The 17,809-nt window shown below is 58.4% G+C and overlaps 1 protein-coding gene across 11 annotated transcripts in view; it reads right to left on the bottom strand.

Moving 5' to 3' along the window:
- Positions 1 to 17,220, bottom strand: part of ALDOA (aldolase, fructose-bisphosphate A) — a 17,759-nt gene extending 539 nt beyond the window's left edge. Inside the window, exons 1-10 of one of the 11 annotated variants that reach the window (XM_085593568.1) lie at positions 17,150 to 17,220; positions 12,223 to 12,339; positions 10,895 to 11,106; positions 9,601 to 9,655; positions 8,244 to 8,404; positions 6,730 to 6,813; positions 6,202 to 6,222; positions 4,731 to 4,884; positions 2,814 to 3,013; positions 1 to 525 (exon numbers count right to left, since the gene is read on the bottom strand). The exon at positions 1 to 525 is cut by the window's left edge and continues 410 nt beyond it. In XM_085593568.1, coding sequence (XP_085449694.1) covers positions 430 to 525; positions 2,814 to 3,013; positions 4,731 to 4,884; positions 6,202 to 6,222; positions 6,730 to 6,813; positions 8,244 to 8,404; positions 9,601 to 9,655; positions 10,895 to 11,106; positions 12,223 to 12,334 — 1,095 coding nt within the window. In that variant the 5' untranslated portion in view covers positions 12,335 to 12,339; positions 17,150 to 17,220 and the 3' untranslated portion in view covers positions 1 to 429. Of the gene's footprint in view, positions 526 to 2,311; positions 2,345 to 2,637; positions 2,671 to 2,813; positions 3,014 to 3,052; positions 3,181 to 4,730; positions 4,906 to 6,201; positions 6,223 to 6,262; positions 6,284 to 6,729; positions 6,814 to 8,243; positions 8,405 to 9,600; positions 9,656 to 10,894; positions 11,107 to 12,057; positions 12,185 to 12,222; positions 12,340 to 17,140 lie in introns of those variants that run through there. The other 10 variants (XM_085593567.1, XM_085593566.1, XM_085593563.1 and 7 more) reach the window with 10 other exon arrangements.
- Positions 17,221 to 17,809: the final 589 nt, after the last annotated feature.

The following is a 17,809-nucleotide window of genomic DNA, read 5'->3' as shown; positions in this document are numbered from 1 at the left end:
GCTGGTCGGTGGTGGCCAGCGGTGGTTGGTGGTGGCCAGCAGATGTCAGGGGATGGTTGGTGGCCAGCAGTGGTCAGCGGATGGTCGGTGGTGGCCAGCGGTGGTTGGCAGTCGGGTTCCAGGGGTGGTCAGCGGATGGTCAGTGGTGGCCAGCAGATGTCAGGGGATGGTTGGTGGCCAGCAGTGGTCAGCAGATGGTTGGTGGTGACCAGCGGTGGTTGGCAGTCGGGTTCCAGGGGTGGTCAGCGGATGGTCGGTGGTGGCCAGCAGATGTCAGGGGATGGTTGGTGGCCAGCAGTGGTCAGCAGCTGGTCGGTGGTGGCCAGCGGTGGTTGGCAGTTGGGTTCCAGGGGTGGTCAGCGGATGGTCGGTGGTGGCCAGCAGATGTCAGGGGATGGTTGGTGGCCAGCAGCTGGTGGCCAGCGGTGCTCAGTAGGCGTGGTTGGACACGAACAGGGACTCGCTGGCCGCCGCCCCCGCGGTGCCACTCGGGGTGTACTTGCCCTGGCACGCCAGCGAGTTGGCCTGGGGACATCGGGGACATGGGGGACATCAGGGGGGGTTTGGGGACATCAGGGGCTCCAGTGTCCCCAGTGTCCCTGAGGTGTCCCCAGTGTCACCTACCAGGGCTCTCCTGACCTTCTCCTCCTGGGCCACCTTGGTGTTGTCCCTGTCCTTGTATCCCCAATGGCCACAACCCCAACGCTTCTCCTGCCACCCCAATGACCCCAAGGTGTCCCCAATGTCCCCAATGTCACCTACCAGGGTTCTCCTGACCTTCTCCTCCTGGGCCACCTTGGTGTTGCCCCTGTCCTTGTATCCCCAAGGTGTCCCCAAAGTCCCCAAGATCCCTCAACGTCCCCATGTCCTCTGAATGTCCCCCATGGTGTTCCTGATGTCCCCATGACTTCTCCTGCCACCCCAACGACCCCGAGGTGTCTGTGAGGTGTCCCCAAGGTGTCCCCAGTGTCACCTACCAGGGCTCTCCTGACCTTCTCCTCCTGGGCCACCTTGCTGTGATCCTTGTCCTTGTGTCCCCAAGGTGTCCCCAGTGTGCCCAACACTTCTCCTGCCACCCCAATGACCCCTCAATGTCCCCAATGTCCCCGAGGTGTCCCCATGTCACCTACCAGGACTCTCTTGACATTCTCCTCCTGGGCCACCTTGCTGTGATCCTTGTCCTTGTGTCCCCAATGGCCACAACCCCAACGTTTCTCCTGCCACCCCAATGACCCCAATGACCCCTCAATGTCCCCAATGTCCCCGAGGTGTCCCCATGTCACCTACCAGGGCTCTCTTGATGTTCTCCTCCTGGGCCACCTTGGTGTTGTCCCTGTCCTTGTATCCCCAAGGTGTCCCCAAAGTCCCCAAGATCCCTCAATGTTCCCAGGTCCTCTCCATGTCCCCAATGTCCCCATGTCACCTACCAGGGCCCTCTTGACCTTCTCCTCCTGGGCCACCTTGCTGTGATCCTTGTCCTTGTGTCCCCAATGGCCACAACCCCAACGTTTCTCCTGCCACCCCAACAACCCCAACGACCCCTCAATGTCCCCAATGTCCCTGAGATGTCCCCAATGTCCCCGAGGTGTCCCCATGTCACCTACCAGGGCCCTCTTGACGTTCTCCTCCTGGGCCACCTTGGTGTTGTCCCTGTCCTTGTATCCCCAAGGTGTCCCCAACATCCCCAAGATCCCTCAACGTCCCCATGTCCTCTGAATGTCCCCCATGGTGTTCCCAATGTCCCCATGGCTTCTCCTGCCACCCCAACGACCCCGAGGTGTCTGTGAGGTGTCCCCAATGTCCCCATCTCACCTACCAGGGCTCTCTTGACCTTCTCCTCCTGGGCCACCTTGCTGTGATCCTTGTCCTTGTGTCCCCAGTGGCCACAACCCCAACGTTTCTCCTGCCACCCCAACAACCCCAACGACCCCTCAATGTCCCCAATGTCCCTGAGATGCCCCCAATGTCCCCGAGGTGTCCCCATGTCACCTACCAGGGCCCTCTTGACGTTCTCCTCCTGGGCCACCTTGGTGTTGTCCCTGTCCTTGTATCCCCAAGGTGTCCCCAGTGTCCCCAGTGTCCACAACCCCAATGTTTCTCCTGCCACCCCAACAACCCCAACGACCCCTCAATGTCCCCAGTGTCCCCGAGGTGTCCCCATGTCACCTACCAGGGCTCTCTTGACGTTCTCCTCCTGGGCCACCTTGGTGTTGTCCCTGTCCTTGTATCCCCAAGGTGTCCCCAAAGTCCCCAAGATCCCTCAATGTTCCCAGGTCCTCTCCATGTCCCCAATGTCCCCAATGTCACCTACCAGGGCCCTCTTGACGTTCTCCTCCTGGGCCACCTTGCTGTGATCCTTGTCCTTGTGTCCCCAATGGCCACAACCCCAACGTTTCTCCTGCCACCCCAACAACCCCAACGACCCCTCAATGTCCCCAATGTCCCTGAGATGTCCCCAATGTCCCCGAGGTGTCCCCATGTCACCTACCAGGACTCTCTTGACCTTCTCCTCCTGGGCCACCTTGGTGTGATCCTTGTCCTTGTGTCCCCAATGGCCACAACCCCAAAGTTTCTCCTGCCACCCCAATGACCCCAAGGTGTCCCTGAGGTGTCCCCAAAGTCCCCAGTGTCACCTACCAGGGCCCTCTTGACGTTCTCCTCCTGGGCCACCTTGGTGTTGTCCCTGTCCTTGTATCCCCAAGGTGTCCCCAGTGTCCCCAATGGCCACAACCCCAACGTTTCTCCTGCCACCCCAACGACCCCAATGTCCCTGAGATGTCCCCCATGTCCCCAATGTCCCCAATGTCACCTACCAGGGCTCTCTTGACGTACTCCTCCTGGGCCACCTTGGTGTTGTCCTTCTTGCCCGCCCAGGCCTTGAGGGCCGAGGCCTGCAGGGCGCGGCCGTAGGAGAAGGTCAGGGCCCAGGGCCGGGCCAGCGGGCAGCGGTTGATGGCGTTGAGGTTCAGAGAGGCCTCCTCCTCGCTCTGGCCACCCGACAGGAACGTGATCCCTGAGGGGACATTGGGGACATTGAGGTGACACCAGCCTGGGGACACCAGGACACTCAGATACAGCTCAGGGACATTGGGGACATTGGGGACACAGGGCAGCGGTTGGTGGTGTTGAGGTTCAGAGAGGCCTCCTCCTCGCTCTGGCCACCCGACAGGAACGTGATCCCTGAGGGGACATCGAGGGGACATTGGTGACATTGAGGTGACACCAGCCTGGGGACACCGGGACACTCAGGGACATTGGGGACATTGGGGACATGGGGCAGTGGTTGGTGGTGTTGAGGTTCAGAGGCTCCTCCTCGCTCTGGCCACCCGACAGGAACGTGATCCCTGAGGGGACATCGAGGGGACATTGGGGACATTGAGGTGACACTGAGGTGACACCAGCCTGGGGACACTCAGGGACACGGCAATGGCACAGGGACACTGGGACATTGGGGACATTGAGGTGACATCAGTGTGACACCAGCCTGGGGACACCAGGACACTCAGGGACACGGCGATGTCACAGGGACACTGGGGACATTGGGGACATTGGGGACATTGAGGTGACATCATTGTGACACCAGCCTGGGGACACTGGGACATTGGTGACATCAGTGTGACACCAGCCTGGGGACACTCAGGGACACTGGGGACATTGGGGACATGGGGACATCAGTGTGACACCAGCCTGGGGACACTGGGACATTGGTGACATCAGTGTGACACCAGCCTGGGGACACTCAGGGACACTGGGGACATTGGGGACATGGGGACATCAGTGTGACACCAGCCTGGGGACACTGGGACATTGGGGACATTGAGGTGACACCAGCCTGGGGACACTGGGGACATTGAGGTGACATCAGTGTGACACCAGCCTGGGGACATTGGGGACATTGAGGTGACACCAGCCTGGGGACACTGGGACATTGGGGACATCAGTGTGACACCAGCCTGGGGACACTCAGGGACACTGGGGACATTGGGGACATTGAGGTGACATCAGTGTGACACCAGCCTGGGGACACTGGGACATTGGGGACATTGAGGTGACATCAGTGTGACACCAGCCTGGGGACACTCAGGGACACGATGGGACACAATGGCACAGGGACACTGGGGACATTGGGGACATTAAGGTGACACCAGCCTGGGGACACGGTGATGGCACAGGGACACTGGGGACATTGGGGACAGCGATGGCTCCTCCTCGCCCTGGGGACACCCTGGGGACAGCGAGGGACGAGGTGCCACCCTGCAGGGACAGCGGGTGGCACACGGGACACGGGGACACTGAGGTGACACAGGTGCCACCCTGCAGGGACAGTGACACGGGGAGGTGACAATGACACTGACCTGGCACGGCGGGTGGCACGGTGCGGCGCAGCGCGGTGACGGTGGCCATGGCACAGGGACAGTGACACAGGGAGGTGACACAGGGAGGTGACACACAGGGACAGTGACACAGGGAGGTGACACAGGGAGGTGACACAGGGAGGTGACACACAGGGACAGTGACACAGGGAGGTGACACAGGGAGGTGACACAGGTGACACTGACCTGGCACGGCGGGTGGCACGGTGCGGCGCAGCGCGGTGACGGTGACCATGGCACAGGGAGGTGACACGGGGAGGTGACACACAGGGACAGTGACACAGGAAGGTGACACAGGGAGGTGACAGTGACACAGGGAGGTGACACAGGTGACACACAGGTGACAATGACACTGACCTGGCACGGCGGGTGGCACGGTGCGGCGCAGCGCGGTGACGGTGGCCATGGCGATCTCCTCGGGGCTGTACTTGGTGGCACAGGCGTGGCCCCCGGTCACCATGTTGGGCTTCAGCAGCGTCCCCTCGAGGTACACGTGGTGGTCACTGAGGGCCTTGTACACGGCTGCCAGGACCTGGGGACATCATTGGGGACATTGGGGACACGTGGTGGTCACTGAGGGCCTTGTACACGGCTGCCAGGACCTGGGGACATCATTGGGGACATCATTGGGGACATCATTGGGGACATCATTGGGGACATCATTGGGGACATTGGGGACATCATTGGGGACATCACTGAGGGCCTTGTACACAGCTGCCAGGACCTGGGGACATCATTGGGGACATTGGGGACATCACTGAGGGCTTTGTACACAGCTGCCAGGACCTGGGGACATCATTGGGGACATTGGGGACATCATTGGGGACATCATTGGGGACATCATTGGGGACATCACTGAGGGCTTTGTACACAGCTGCCAGGACCTGGGGACATTGGGGACATTGGGGACATCATTGGGGACATCACTGAGGGCCTTGTACACAGCTGCCAGGACCTGGGGACATCATTGGGGACATTGGGGACATCATTGGGGACATCACTGAGGGCTTTGTACACAGCTGCCAGGACCTGGGGACATCATTGGGGACATCATTGGGGACACGTGGTGGTCACTGAGGGCCTTGTAGACGGCTGCCAGGACCTGGGGACATTGGGGACATCACTGAGGACACTGGGGACACGTGGTGGTCACTGAGGGCTTTGTACACGGCTGCCAGGACCTGGGGACATCATTGGGGACATTGGGGACACCATTGGGGACATCATTGGGGACATTGGGGACACGTGGTGGTCACTGAGGGCCTTGTACACAGCTGGCAGGACCTGGGGACATTGGGGACATCATTGGGGACATCATTGGGGACATCATTGGGGACATCACTGAGGGCCTTGTACACAGCTGCCAGGACCTGGGGACATTGGGGACATCACTGAGGGCTTTGTACACAGCTGCCAGGACCTGGGGACATTGGGGACACCATTGGGGACATCACTGAGGACACTGGGGACACGTGGTGGTCACTGAGGACCTTGTACACGGCTGCCAGGACCTGGGGACAGCATTGGGGACATCATTGGGGACACCATTGGGGACATTGGGGACACGTGGTGGTCACTGAGGGCCTTGTACACAGCTGCCAGGACCTGGGGACATTGGGGACATCATTGGAGACATTGGGGACATCATTGGGGACACGTGGTGGTCACTGAGGGCTTTCTACACGGCTGCCAGGACCTGGGGACATTGGGGACATTGTGGACATCATTGGGGACATCATTGGGGACACGTGGTGGTCACTGAGGGCCTTGTACACAGCTGCCAGGACCTGGGGACATTGGGGACATCATTGGGGACATCACTGAGGGCTTTGTACACAGCTGCCAGGACCTGGGGACATCATTGGGGACACGTGGTGGTCACTGAGGGCTTTGTACACAGCTGCCAGGACCTGGGGACATTGGGGACATCATTGGGGACATTGGGGACATCATTGGGGACACCACTGAGGGCTTTGTACACGGCTGCCAGGACCTGGGGACATTGGGGACACCATTGGGGACATCACTGAGGACGCTGGGGACACGTGGTGGTCACTGAGGGCCTTGTACACAGCTGCCAGGACCTGGGGACATCATTGGGGACACGTGGTGGTCACTGAGGGCCTTGTACACAGCTGCCAGGACCTGGGGACATTGGGGACATCATTGGGGACATTGAGGACCCCTGGAGACACCTGGGGACACTTTGGGACACTTGGGGACACTTTAGGGACACCTAGGGACACTTTGGGACACTTTGGAGACACTTTGGGGACACCTTGGGGACACTTTGGGGACACTTTGGGGACACATTGGGGACACTTGGGGACACTGGGGACCCCGGGGTGGCACGGACCTTCTCGGTGACGTACTGGCAGGTCTTGAGGTCGTGGTCACCGTCCGGGAGGATCTCGGGCTCCACGATGGGCACGATGCCGTTCTGGGGACACGAGGGGACACGAGGGGACACGTCAGGGACAGCCAGGGGACACCGAGGGGACAGGGGACACCAGGACACGTCAGCCACCGCGGGGACACCGAGGGGACGGGGGAGCCAAGGGCAATGAGGTGCCACCAGATCCTTCCAGGTGCCACCAAAGCATCCCTGAGTGCCACCACACCTGGTCTAAGTGCCAGCAAACCCAGTTTAGATGCCACCAAACCCTCTCCAGATGCCACCAAACTCCCTGCAGGTGCCACCAAACCCCCTGCAGGTGCCACCAAAGCATCCCTAAGTGCCACCAAAGCCACGCAGACACCACCAGACCCCCTCCAGGTGGCATCAAATCCTCTCCAAGTGCCACCAAACCCTCTCCAGATGCCACCAAACCCTGTTTAGATGACACCAAGCCTTGTCCAGGTGCCACCAAACCTTTTCTAGATGCCACCAAACCCCCTGCAGGTGGCATCAAATCCTCTCCAAGTGCCACCAAACCCCCTCCAGATGCCACCAAACCCTCTGCAGGTGCCACCAAAGCCTGTTTAGATGACACCAAACCTGGTCTAAGTGCCACCAAGCCAGTCTAGATGCCACCAAACCCTCTCTAGGTACCATCAAACCTGGTTGAGATGCCACCAAACCCCCTCTAGGTGCCACCAAACTCTCTCCACGTACCACCAAACCCCCTCCAGATGTCACCAAACCGTCTCCAGATGCCACCAAACCCCCTCCAGATGCCACCAAACCCCCTCCAGATGCCACCAAACCGTCTCCAGATGCCACCAAACCCCCTCCAGATGCCACCAAATCCCCTCCAGATGCCACCAAACCCAATCTAGCTGCCACCAAACCCTGTTTAGATGTCACCAAACGCTTTGTGGTGCCACCGAACCCTTCCAGGTGCCACCAAACTCAGTCTAGATGTCACCAAATCCCTTCCAGATGCCACCAAACCCAGTCTAGCTGCTACTAAACTTTTCCAGATGCCACCAAACCCTCTCCAGATTCCACCAAACCCCCTCCAGATGCCACCAAACCCTGTTTAGATGCCACCAAACCCTTCCAGGTGCCACCGAACCCTTCCAGGTGCCACCAAACCCAGTCTAGCTGCTACTAAACCTTTCCAGATGCCACCAAACCCCCTCCAGATTCCACCAAACCCCTTCCAGATGCCACCAAACCCTTTGTGGTGCCACCAAACCCCCTTGAGATGCCACCAAACCCCCTCCAGATGCCACCAAACCCAGTCTAGCTGCTACTAAACCTTTCCAGATGCCACCAAACCCTTTGTGGTGCCACCAAACCCCCTTGAGATGCCACCAAACCCCCTCCAGATGCCACCTTTCGGTGCCACCTCCGCTCAGCTCCGTCCCCAGGCCGCGGGGCCAGGCTGGGGACATCTGGGGACATCAGGGGACATCGGGGCTGACCTGCTGGCAGATGCTGGCGTAGCGCGCCAGCACGTTGGCGTTCTCCATGACCGCCAGGCGCGTGGGCGTGTGCGCCGAGATCTTCAGCACGCAGCGCCACTTGGCAAAGTCGGCGCCGTCCTTCTTGTACTGCGCACAGCGCTCCATCAGCCCGTCCAGCCCTGGGGACAGCGGGGACATCGGGGACATTGGGGACATCGGGGACATTTGGGGTGTTGGGGACATCGGGGACATCGGGGACGTTTGGGGACATCAGGGACATTTGGGGTGTTGGGGACATTGGGGACATTGGGGACATTTGGGGTACTGGGGACATTGTGGTCATGGAGAACCTGGAGAGCACTGGGGACATTGGGGACATTTGGGGACATTGGGGACATTTGGGGGATTGGGGACATTGGGGACATTTGGGGACATCATGGGCATTTGGGGACATTTGGGGACATTTGGGGACATCGGGGACATTGGGGACATTGGGGACATTAGGGACATCGGGAGGATTGGGGACATTGGGGACATTTGGGGACATTTGGGGCATTGGGGATGTTGGGGACATTGGGGACATCGGTGGCACAGGGGTCACAGGGCACTGAGGAGGCTCCATCAGCCCGTCCAGCCCTGGGGACAGCGGGGACATTGGGGCACTGGGGACATTTGGGGACATTGGGGACATTGGGGACATTGGGGACATTGGGGACATTGGGGACATTGGGGACATTTGGGGACATTGGGGGCAATGAGGACATTGGGGACATTGAAGATATTGTGGTCATGGAGAACCTGGAGAGCACTGCGGACCTTGGAGGTGTTGGGGACATTGGGGACAATGGGGACACTGGGGACATGGGGGTCATTTGGGGCAATGGAAACATTGGGGACATTGGGGACATCTGGGGACAATGCAGGGGCTCCATGAGGCCACCAAGTCCTGGGGCCATCGGGGCCATCGGTGGCACAGGGACACGGGGCACCATGAGCACCTTGGGGACATTGGGGACATTGGGGACACGGGGCCTGCGGTGGCACGGGAGGCACTGGGAGGGTGACACGGGCATGGGGACACGGCGGTGGCACTGGGGACAGGTTGGTGGCACTGGGGACAGTTTGGTGGCCCTGGGGACATTGGGTGGCCTTGGGGACAGGTTGGTGGCCCTGGGGACATTGGGTGGCCCTGGGGACATTGGGTGGCCCTGGGGACATTGGGTGGTGGCCCTGGGGACATTAGGTGGCCCTGGGGACAGGTTGGTGGCCTTGGGGACAGGTTGGTGGCCTTGGGGACACTGGGTGGTGGCCCTGGGGACTCTGGGTGACCCCGGGGACACTGGGTGGTGGCCCTGGGGACAGCGCTGTCACTCACCCTGGGTCGTGGTCTCGCCGTTGGTGCCAGCCAGGGGCACCACGCCCTTGTCCACCTGCGGCAGCGCCGGCGTCAGCGGGACGGGGACGGCGCCAGCGGCACCCGGTCCCCAACATGTCCCCAACGTCCCCAAGGTGTCCCCAATGTCCCCAACGTCCCCAAGGTGTCCCCAATGTCCCCAAGGTCCCCAACATGTCCCCAACGTCCCCAAGGTGTCCCCAACCAACCCAACCAACCCAACCCAACTCAACCCAACCAACCAACCCAACCAACCCAACCCAACCAACCCAATCAACCCAACCAAACCAACCCAACCAACCCAATCCAACCAACCAACCCAACCCAACCAACCCAACCCAACCAACCAACCCAACCAACCAACCAACCAACCCAACCAACCAACCCAACCCAACCAACCCAACCAACCAACCAACCCAACCAACCCAACCAACCAACCAACCAACCAACCAACCCAACCAACCAACCCAACCAACCAACCAACCAACCAACCCAACCAACCCAACCCAACCAACCAACCCAACCAACCAACCCAACCCAACCAACCCAACCAACCAACCCAACCAACCAACCCAACCCAACCAACCAACCAACCCAACCAACCCAACCAACCCAACCAACCCAATCAACCCAACCAACCAACCCAACCCAATCCAACCAACCCAATCCAACCAACCCAATCCAACCAACCAACCCACCCAACCCAACCAACCCAACCCAACCCAACCAACCAACCCAACCCAACCAACCCAACCCAACCAACCAACCCAACCAACCCAACCCAACCAACCAACCCAACCAACCCAGCCAACCCAACCCAAGCCAACCCAACTCAATGAACCCAACCCAACCAACCACCCAACCAACCCAACCCAACCAACCAACCCAACCCAACCAACCCAACCAACCAACCCACCCAACCCAACCAACCCAACCCAACCAACCCAACCCAACCAACCCACCCAACCCAACCAACCCAACCCAACCAACCCAACCCAACCAACCCAACCCAACCAACCCAACCCAACTCAATGAACCCAACTCAACCCAACCCATCCAACCCAACTCAACCCAAACCAACTCAATGAACCCAACCCAACCCAACCAACCCAACCCAACTCATTGAACCCAACCCAACTCAACTCATCCAACCCAACCCAACCAACTCAACTCAACCCAACCAACCCAACCCAACCCAAACCCAACTCAATGAACCCAACCCACCCCACCTGAGTTCCCAAGCCCCGTGGTGTCCCCGCGGCGTCCCGATGCCCACCTTGATGCCCACCAGGGCGCCCTTGTCGCGGATGACCTGCGGGAAGGGGCGCCCGTCGTCGGCCTTCTGGTACATGGTCTCGTGGAAGAGGATGACGCCGCCGATGCACGGCTCCACGCGCTTGTCGGCCGTGAAGAGCAGCTGCCGGTACCAGCGCCGGTTCTCCTCCGTGTTCTCGGCGCCCACCGAGCTCAGGCGCTTGGCGATGCTGCCTGGGGTGGGGGGAGACAGGTCAGGAGCAGTTAGAACCGGTTAGAACCAGTAGAAACCACTCAGATCCTGTATAAACCGGTTAGAACCTGCATGAACCAGTTAGAACCTGTATGAACCAGTTAGAACCTGTATGAACCAGTTAGAATCTGTATAAACCAGTTAGAACCTGTATAAAACAGTTAGAACCTGTATAAGCCACTCAGAACCAGTATAAACCAGTTAGAACCTGTATAAGCCAGTTAGAACCATTATAAGTTAGTTAGAATCTGTATAAACCAGTCAGAACTGGTATAAACCAGTTAGAACCTGTATAAGCCAGTTAGAACCATTATAAGTCAGTTAGAACCGGTATAAGCCACTCAGAACCAGTATAAACCAGTTAGAACCTGTATAAACCAGTTAGAACCATTATAAACCAGTTAGAACCTGTATAAGCCACATAGAACCTGTATAAACCAGTTAGAACCTGTATGAACCAGTTAGAACCTGTATAAACCAGTTAGAACCTGTATGAACCAGTTAGAGCCTGTATAAACCAGTTTTAACCGATATGAACCAGTTAAAACCGGTATAAACCAGTTAGAACCTGTAAAAACCCTCCAAGTTCACTCCCAGTCCCCTCCCAGTCCATCCCAGTTCCCTCCCAGTCCCCACCAGTCAGTCCCAGTCAGTCCCAGTCCATCCCAGTCCCCACCAGTCCATCCCAGTCCATCCCAGTCCCTCCCAGTCTGTCCCAGTTCACTCCCAGTCCATCCCAGTCCATCCCAGTTCACTCCCAGTCCATCCCAGTCCCTCCCAGTCTGTCCCAGCTCACTCCCAGTCCCTCCCAGTCCATCCCAGTCCCTCCCAGTCCGTCCCAGTTCACTCCCAGTCCATTCCCAGTCCGTCCCAGTTCACTCCCAGTCTCTCCCAGTCCATCCCAGTCCCTCCCAGTCCGTCCCAGTACAGACCAGTGGACTCGTCAGCAGCCAGGATGCCCTTGCCGGGGGCCACGATGCGCTGGGCGATGGCCCCGGTCAGTCCCAGTCCCTCCCAGTCTGTCCCAGTTCTCTCCCAGTCCATCCCAGTTCACTCCCAGTCCATCCCAGTCCCTCCCAGTCCGTCCCAGTACAGACCAGTGGACTCGTCAGCAGCCAGGATGCCCTTGCCGGGGGCCACGATGCGCTGGGCGATGTCCGCCAGCTCCTTCTTCTGCTCGGGGGTGAGCGCGGGCACGGGGGGCGCCATCTTGCTGGGGGACACCGGGACGTCACCGTGATGTCACCGTGACGTCACCGTGACGTCAGAGGGGTGGCCGTGACGTCATCGGCCACGCCTGAGGTGGGGGAGGGGCACGGGCACGGCCACACCCCCGGGGGGTCCCCGAAAAGGGGAGAGAGGGGGACTGGGAGGGACTGGGAGGGACTGGGAGGGGACTGGGAGGGACTGGGAGGGGACTGGGAGGGACTGGGAGGGGACTGGGAGGGACTGGGAGGGACTGGGAGGGACTGGAAATGAACTGGGAAGGACTGGGAGGGACTGGGAAGGACTGGGAGGGACTGGAAATGAACTGGGAGGGACTGGGAGGGACTGGGAAGGACTGGGAGGGACTGGGAATGGACTGGGAGGGACTGGGAGGGGCTGGGAATGGACTGGGAGGGACTGGGAGGGACTGGGACAGACTGGGAGGGACTGGGAGGGGACTGGGAGGGACTGGGACAGACTAGGAGGGACTGGAAGGGGACTGGAAATGAACTGGGAAGGACTGGGAGGGACTGGGAGGGACTGGGAGGGACTTGGAGGGAACTGGAAATGAACTGGGAAGGACTGGGAGGGACTGGGAATGGACTGGGAGGGACTGGGAGGGGACTGGGACAGACTGGGAGGGACTGGGAGGGGATTGGAAATGAACTGGGAAGGACTGGGAGGGACTGGGAGGGACTGGAGGGGGCTGGGGGGGACTGGGACAGACTGGGAGGGACTTGGAGGGAACTGGGAATGAACTGGGAAGGACTGGGAGGGACTGGGAGGGACTGGGGGGGACTGGGGGGGACTGGGAGGGACTTGGAGAGACTGGAGGGGACTGGGACAGACTGGGAGGGACTTGGAGGGAACTGAAATGAACTGGGAGGGACTGGGAGTGAACTGGGAGGGACTGGGAGGGAACTGGGAGGAGACAAGGGGGCAGTGGAAGTGAACTGGGGGCACTGGGACTGAACTGGGAGGGGACTGGGAGTGGACTGGGAGGGACTGGGAGGAACTTCAGGGAATAAGGAATGAATTGGGAGTAAACTGGCACTGAACTGGGAGGGACTGGGGGCACTGGGAGGAGATAAGGAGGGCACTGATAAGGACTGGGGCACTGGGAGTGAACTGGAAGTGAACTGGGAGGGGACTGGAATTGAACTGGGAGTGAACTGGGGCAATGGGAGGGGACTGGGAGGGCACTGGGGGCACTGGGACGAGATAAGGAGGGCACTGATAAGGACTGGGAGCACTGGGAGTGAACTGGGAGGGGACTGGGAGGAGACTGGGGGTACTGGGAGTGAACTGGAGCCACTGGGAGGGGACTGGGAGGGCACTGGGGGCACTGGGAGGAGATAAGGAGGGCACTGATAAGGACTGGGGCACTGGGAGTGAACTGGAAGTGAACTGGAAGTGAACTGGGAGTGAAGTGGGAGTGAAGTGGGGGCACTGGGAGGGCACTGGGAGGAGATAAGGAGTGAACTGGGAGGGGACTGGGAGGGGACTTGGACTGAACTGGGGGCACTGGGAGAGGACTGGGAGGAGATAAGAAAGGAAATGATAAGGACTGGGGGCACTGGGACTGAACTGGGAATGAACTGGGAAGGACTGGGGGCACTGGGAGGGGACTGGAGGCAGTGGAAGTGAACTGGGGGCGCTGGGACTGAACTGGGAGGGGACTGGAAGGAGATAAGGGGGGCACTGGGAGGAGATAAGGAGGGCACTGGGAGTGAACTGGGGGCACTGGGAGGGCACTGGGGGGGCACTGGGAGGAGATAAGGGGGGCACTGGGAGTGAACTGGGGGCACTGAGAGTGAACTGGGAGTGAACTGGGGGCACTGGGGGCACTGGGAGTGAACTGGGAGTGAACTGGGGGCACTGGGAAGGGACTGGGAAGGGAACTGGAAGCACTGGGAGTGAACTGGGAGCACTGGGAAGGGACTGGGGGCACTGGGAGTGAACTGGGAGTGAACTGGGGGCACTGGGAGGAGATAAGGAGGGCACTGATAAGGACTGGGAGCACTGGGACTGAACTGGGAGTGAACTGGGAGTGAACTGGGAGTGAACTGGGAGTGAACCGGGGGCACTGGGAGTGAACCGGGGGCACTGGGAGTGAACCGGGGGCACTGGGAGTGGACTAGGAGGAAATAAGGAGTGAACTGGGAGGGGACTGGGATTGAACTGGGAAGGACTGGGGGCACTGGGAGGGCACTGGGGGCACTGGGAGGAGATAAGGGGGGCACTGATAAGGACTGGGACACTGGGAGGGCACTGGGAGGGGACTGGAAGTGAACTGGGAAGGACTGGGGGCACTGGGAGTGAACTGGGACTGAACTGGGAGGGGACTGGAACTGAACTGGGGGCACTGGGAGGGCACTGGGGGCACTGGGAGGAGATAAGGGGGGCACTGATAAGGACTGGGGGCACTGGGAGTGAACTGGGAGCACTGGGAGTAAACTGGGAGTGAACTGGGAGGGCACTGGGGGCACTGGGAGTAAACTGGGAGTGAACTGGGAGTGAACTGGGGGCACTGGGAGTAAACTGGGAGTGAACTGGGAGTGAACTGGGGGCACTGGGAGTAAACTGGGAGTGAACTGGGAGTGAACTGGGGGCACTGGGAGTGAACTGGGAGTGAACTGGGAGTGAACTGGGAGTGAACTGGGGGCACTGGGAAGGGACTGGGAGCACTGAGGGGGAAGAACCCCAGATTTTGGGGGAAGAACCCCAGGATTTGAGGGAGAAAAAAACTCAAGAATTTTTGGGAAAAGCTCCAAGATTTTGAGGGGAAAACCCCAAAAATTCTGAGGGGAAGACCCCAAAATTTTTAGGGGAAATCCCAAGATTTTGAGGGGGGAAACCCCAAGATTTTAAGGGAAAATCCCAAGATTTTAAGGGAAAAACCCCAGGATTTTGAGGGGAAACTTCAAGATTTGAAAGGGGAAAAACTCCAAGGTTTTTAAGGGCAAAATCCCAAAATTGTGAGGGGAAAATCTCGGGATTTTGAGGGGGAAATTCCAGTATTTTTAGGGAAATATCCCAAGATTTTGAGGGGAAAACCCCAAGATTTTGAAGGGAAAACCCCCAGGATTTTAAGGATAAAGTCCTATGATTTTGAGAGGAAATCCCAGGATTTTGAGGGAAAACCCCAAGATTTTATGGGGAAATCCAAAGATTTTTAGGGGAAAACCCGAAATTTTTTAGGGAAACATCCCAATATTTTTAGTGAAAAACCCCAAAATGTTGAGGGAAAACCTCCAGATTTTAAGCGAAAACCCAAAATTTTAAAGGAAAACCGCCAGATTTTGAGGGAAAACCCCCAGATTTTAAGAGAAACCCCAGATTTTAAGGGAAAACCCCCAAATTTTAAGGGAAAACCCCAAATCCTCAGGGGAAATCCCCAAGATTTTAAGGGAAACCTCCAGATTTTGAGGGAAAACCCCCAGATTTTAAGGGAAAACCCCAAAATTCTGAGGGAAACCCCAGATTTTAAGGGAAAACCCCAAAATTCTGAGGGAAACCCCCAGATTTTGAGGGAAAACCCCAAATCCACAGGGGAAATCCCCAAGATTTTAAGGGAAATCCCCCAGATTTTAAGGGAAATCCCCCAGATTTTAAGAGAAAATCCCAAGACTTTGAGGGGAAAACCCCAAGATTTGAAAGGGTAAAAAAAAACCCAGATTTTGAGGACAAAACCCCAAAATTTTGAGGGAAAACCCCAGATTTTAAGGGAAAACCCCCAGATTTCGAGGGAAAACCCCAAATCCACAGGGGAAAACTGCCAGATTTTGAGGGAAACCCCAGATTTCGAGGGAAATCCCCCAGATTTTAAGGGAAACCCCCAAATTCTGAGGGAAAACCCCAGATTTTAAGGGAAACCCCCAAATTCTGAGGGAAAACCCCAAATCCTCAGGGCAAATCCCCAAGATTTTAAGAGAAAACCCCAAGATTCTGAGGGAAAACCCCAGATTTTAAGGGAAACCCCCAAATTTTGAGGGAAAACCCCAAATCCGCAGGGGAAATCCCCAAGATTTTAAGGGAAATCCCCCAGATTTTGAGGGGAAAACCCCAGATTTTAAGGGAAATCCCCAGATTTTGAGGGAAAACCCCAGATTTTAAGGGAAACCCCCAAATTCTGAGGGAAAACCCCAGATTTTAAGGGAAAACCCCAAATCCGCAGAGTAAAACCCAGGACTTTTGGGTCGGGGCGGGAGAGGAAAATCAGGAAAATCCCGAATTGGAAGAGGAAGATGGGGAGGAAGATCGGGAGGAAGATCGGGAGGAAGATCGGGAGATCGGGAAGAAAATTGGGAGGGAGATCGGGAGGAAGATCGGGAGGAAGATCGGGAGGAAAATCGGGAAGAAAATCGGGAGGAAGATCGGGAGGAAGATCGGGAGGGAAATCGGGAGATCGGTAGGAAAATCAGGAGGAAGATCGGGAGGAAGATCGGGAGCAAGATCCGGAGGAAGATCGGGAGGAAGATCGGGAGATCAGGAAGAAAATCGGGAGGGAAATCGGGAGATCAGGAGGAAGATCGGGAGATCGGGAGGGAGATCGGGAAGAAAATCGGGAGATCGGGAAGAAAATTGGGAGGAAGATCGGGAGGAAAATCGGGAGATCGGGAAGAAAATCGGGAGGAAGATCGGGAGGAAAATCGGGAGGGAAATCGGGAAGAAAATCCGGAGGAAGATTGGGAGGAAGATCGGGAGGGAGATCGGGAGGGAAATCGGGAGATCGGGAAGAAAATTGGGAGGAAGATCGGGAGGGAGATCGGGAGGGAGATCGGGAGATCAGGAGGGGGTGGCACCCACCGAATGTCCGAGTGTCCGGAGGGGTTGGAGTGTCCGACTGTCCGGGTGTCCGGCGGTGTCCGGGTGTCCGACTGTCCGGGTGTCCGGAGGGGAAGTGTCCGAGTGTCCGGCGGTGTCCGGAGGGGTTGGAGTGTCCGGGTGTCCGGGAGCTGCGGGAGCCGGGCCGGGACTGAGGGCGGCGGCGCCGAGCTCCGGGAAGGGCCCCGGGCCCGCCCCGCCCCCGCCAAGGGCGGCTCAAGGAGAGGAGGAGGAGGAGGGGAGAGCGGCCCCGCCCCCACCGCGCCCCAAAATCGGCACTGGGACCCCAAAATCGGCACGGGGCACCCCAAAACTGACCCTGGAACCCCAAAATCGGCACGGGGCACCCCAAAATCGGCACGGGAACCCCAAAATCCGCACGGGGCACCCCAAAACTGACCCTGGAACCTCAAAATCGGCACGGGGCACCCCAAAATCTGCCTTGGGACCCCAAAATCGGCACGGGAACCCCAAAATCTGCCTTGGAATCCCCAAAATCGGCACGGGAACCCCAAAATCGGCACGGGAACCCCAAAATCTGCCTTGGGACCCCAAAATCCGCACGGGAACCCCCAAAATCTGCCTTGGGACCGCAAAAATCTGCCTTGGAACCCCAAAATCTGCCTTGGAACCCCAAAAATCTGCCTTGAG

Source organism: Lonchura striata, chromosome 16 (genome assembly GCF_050655825.1).
Source record: "Lonchura striata isolate lonStrDom1 chromosome 16, ASM5065582v1, whole genome shotgun sequence".
NCBI lineage: Eukaryota > Metazoa > Chordata > Aves > Passeriformes > Estrildidae > Lonchura > Lonchura striata.
The sequence above is the reverse complement of the archived record's forward strand: the minus strand, read 5'-3'. Positions and strand labels throughout refer to the sequence as shown.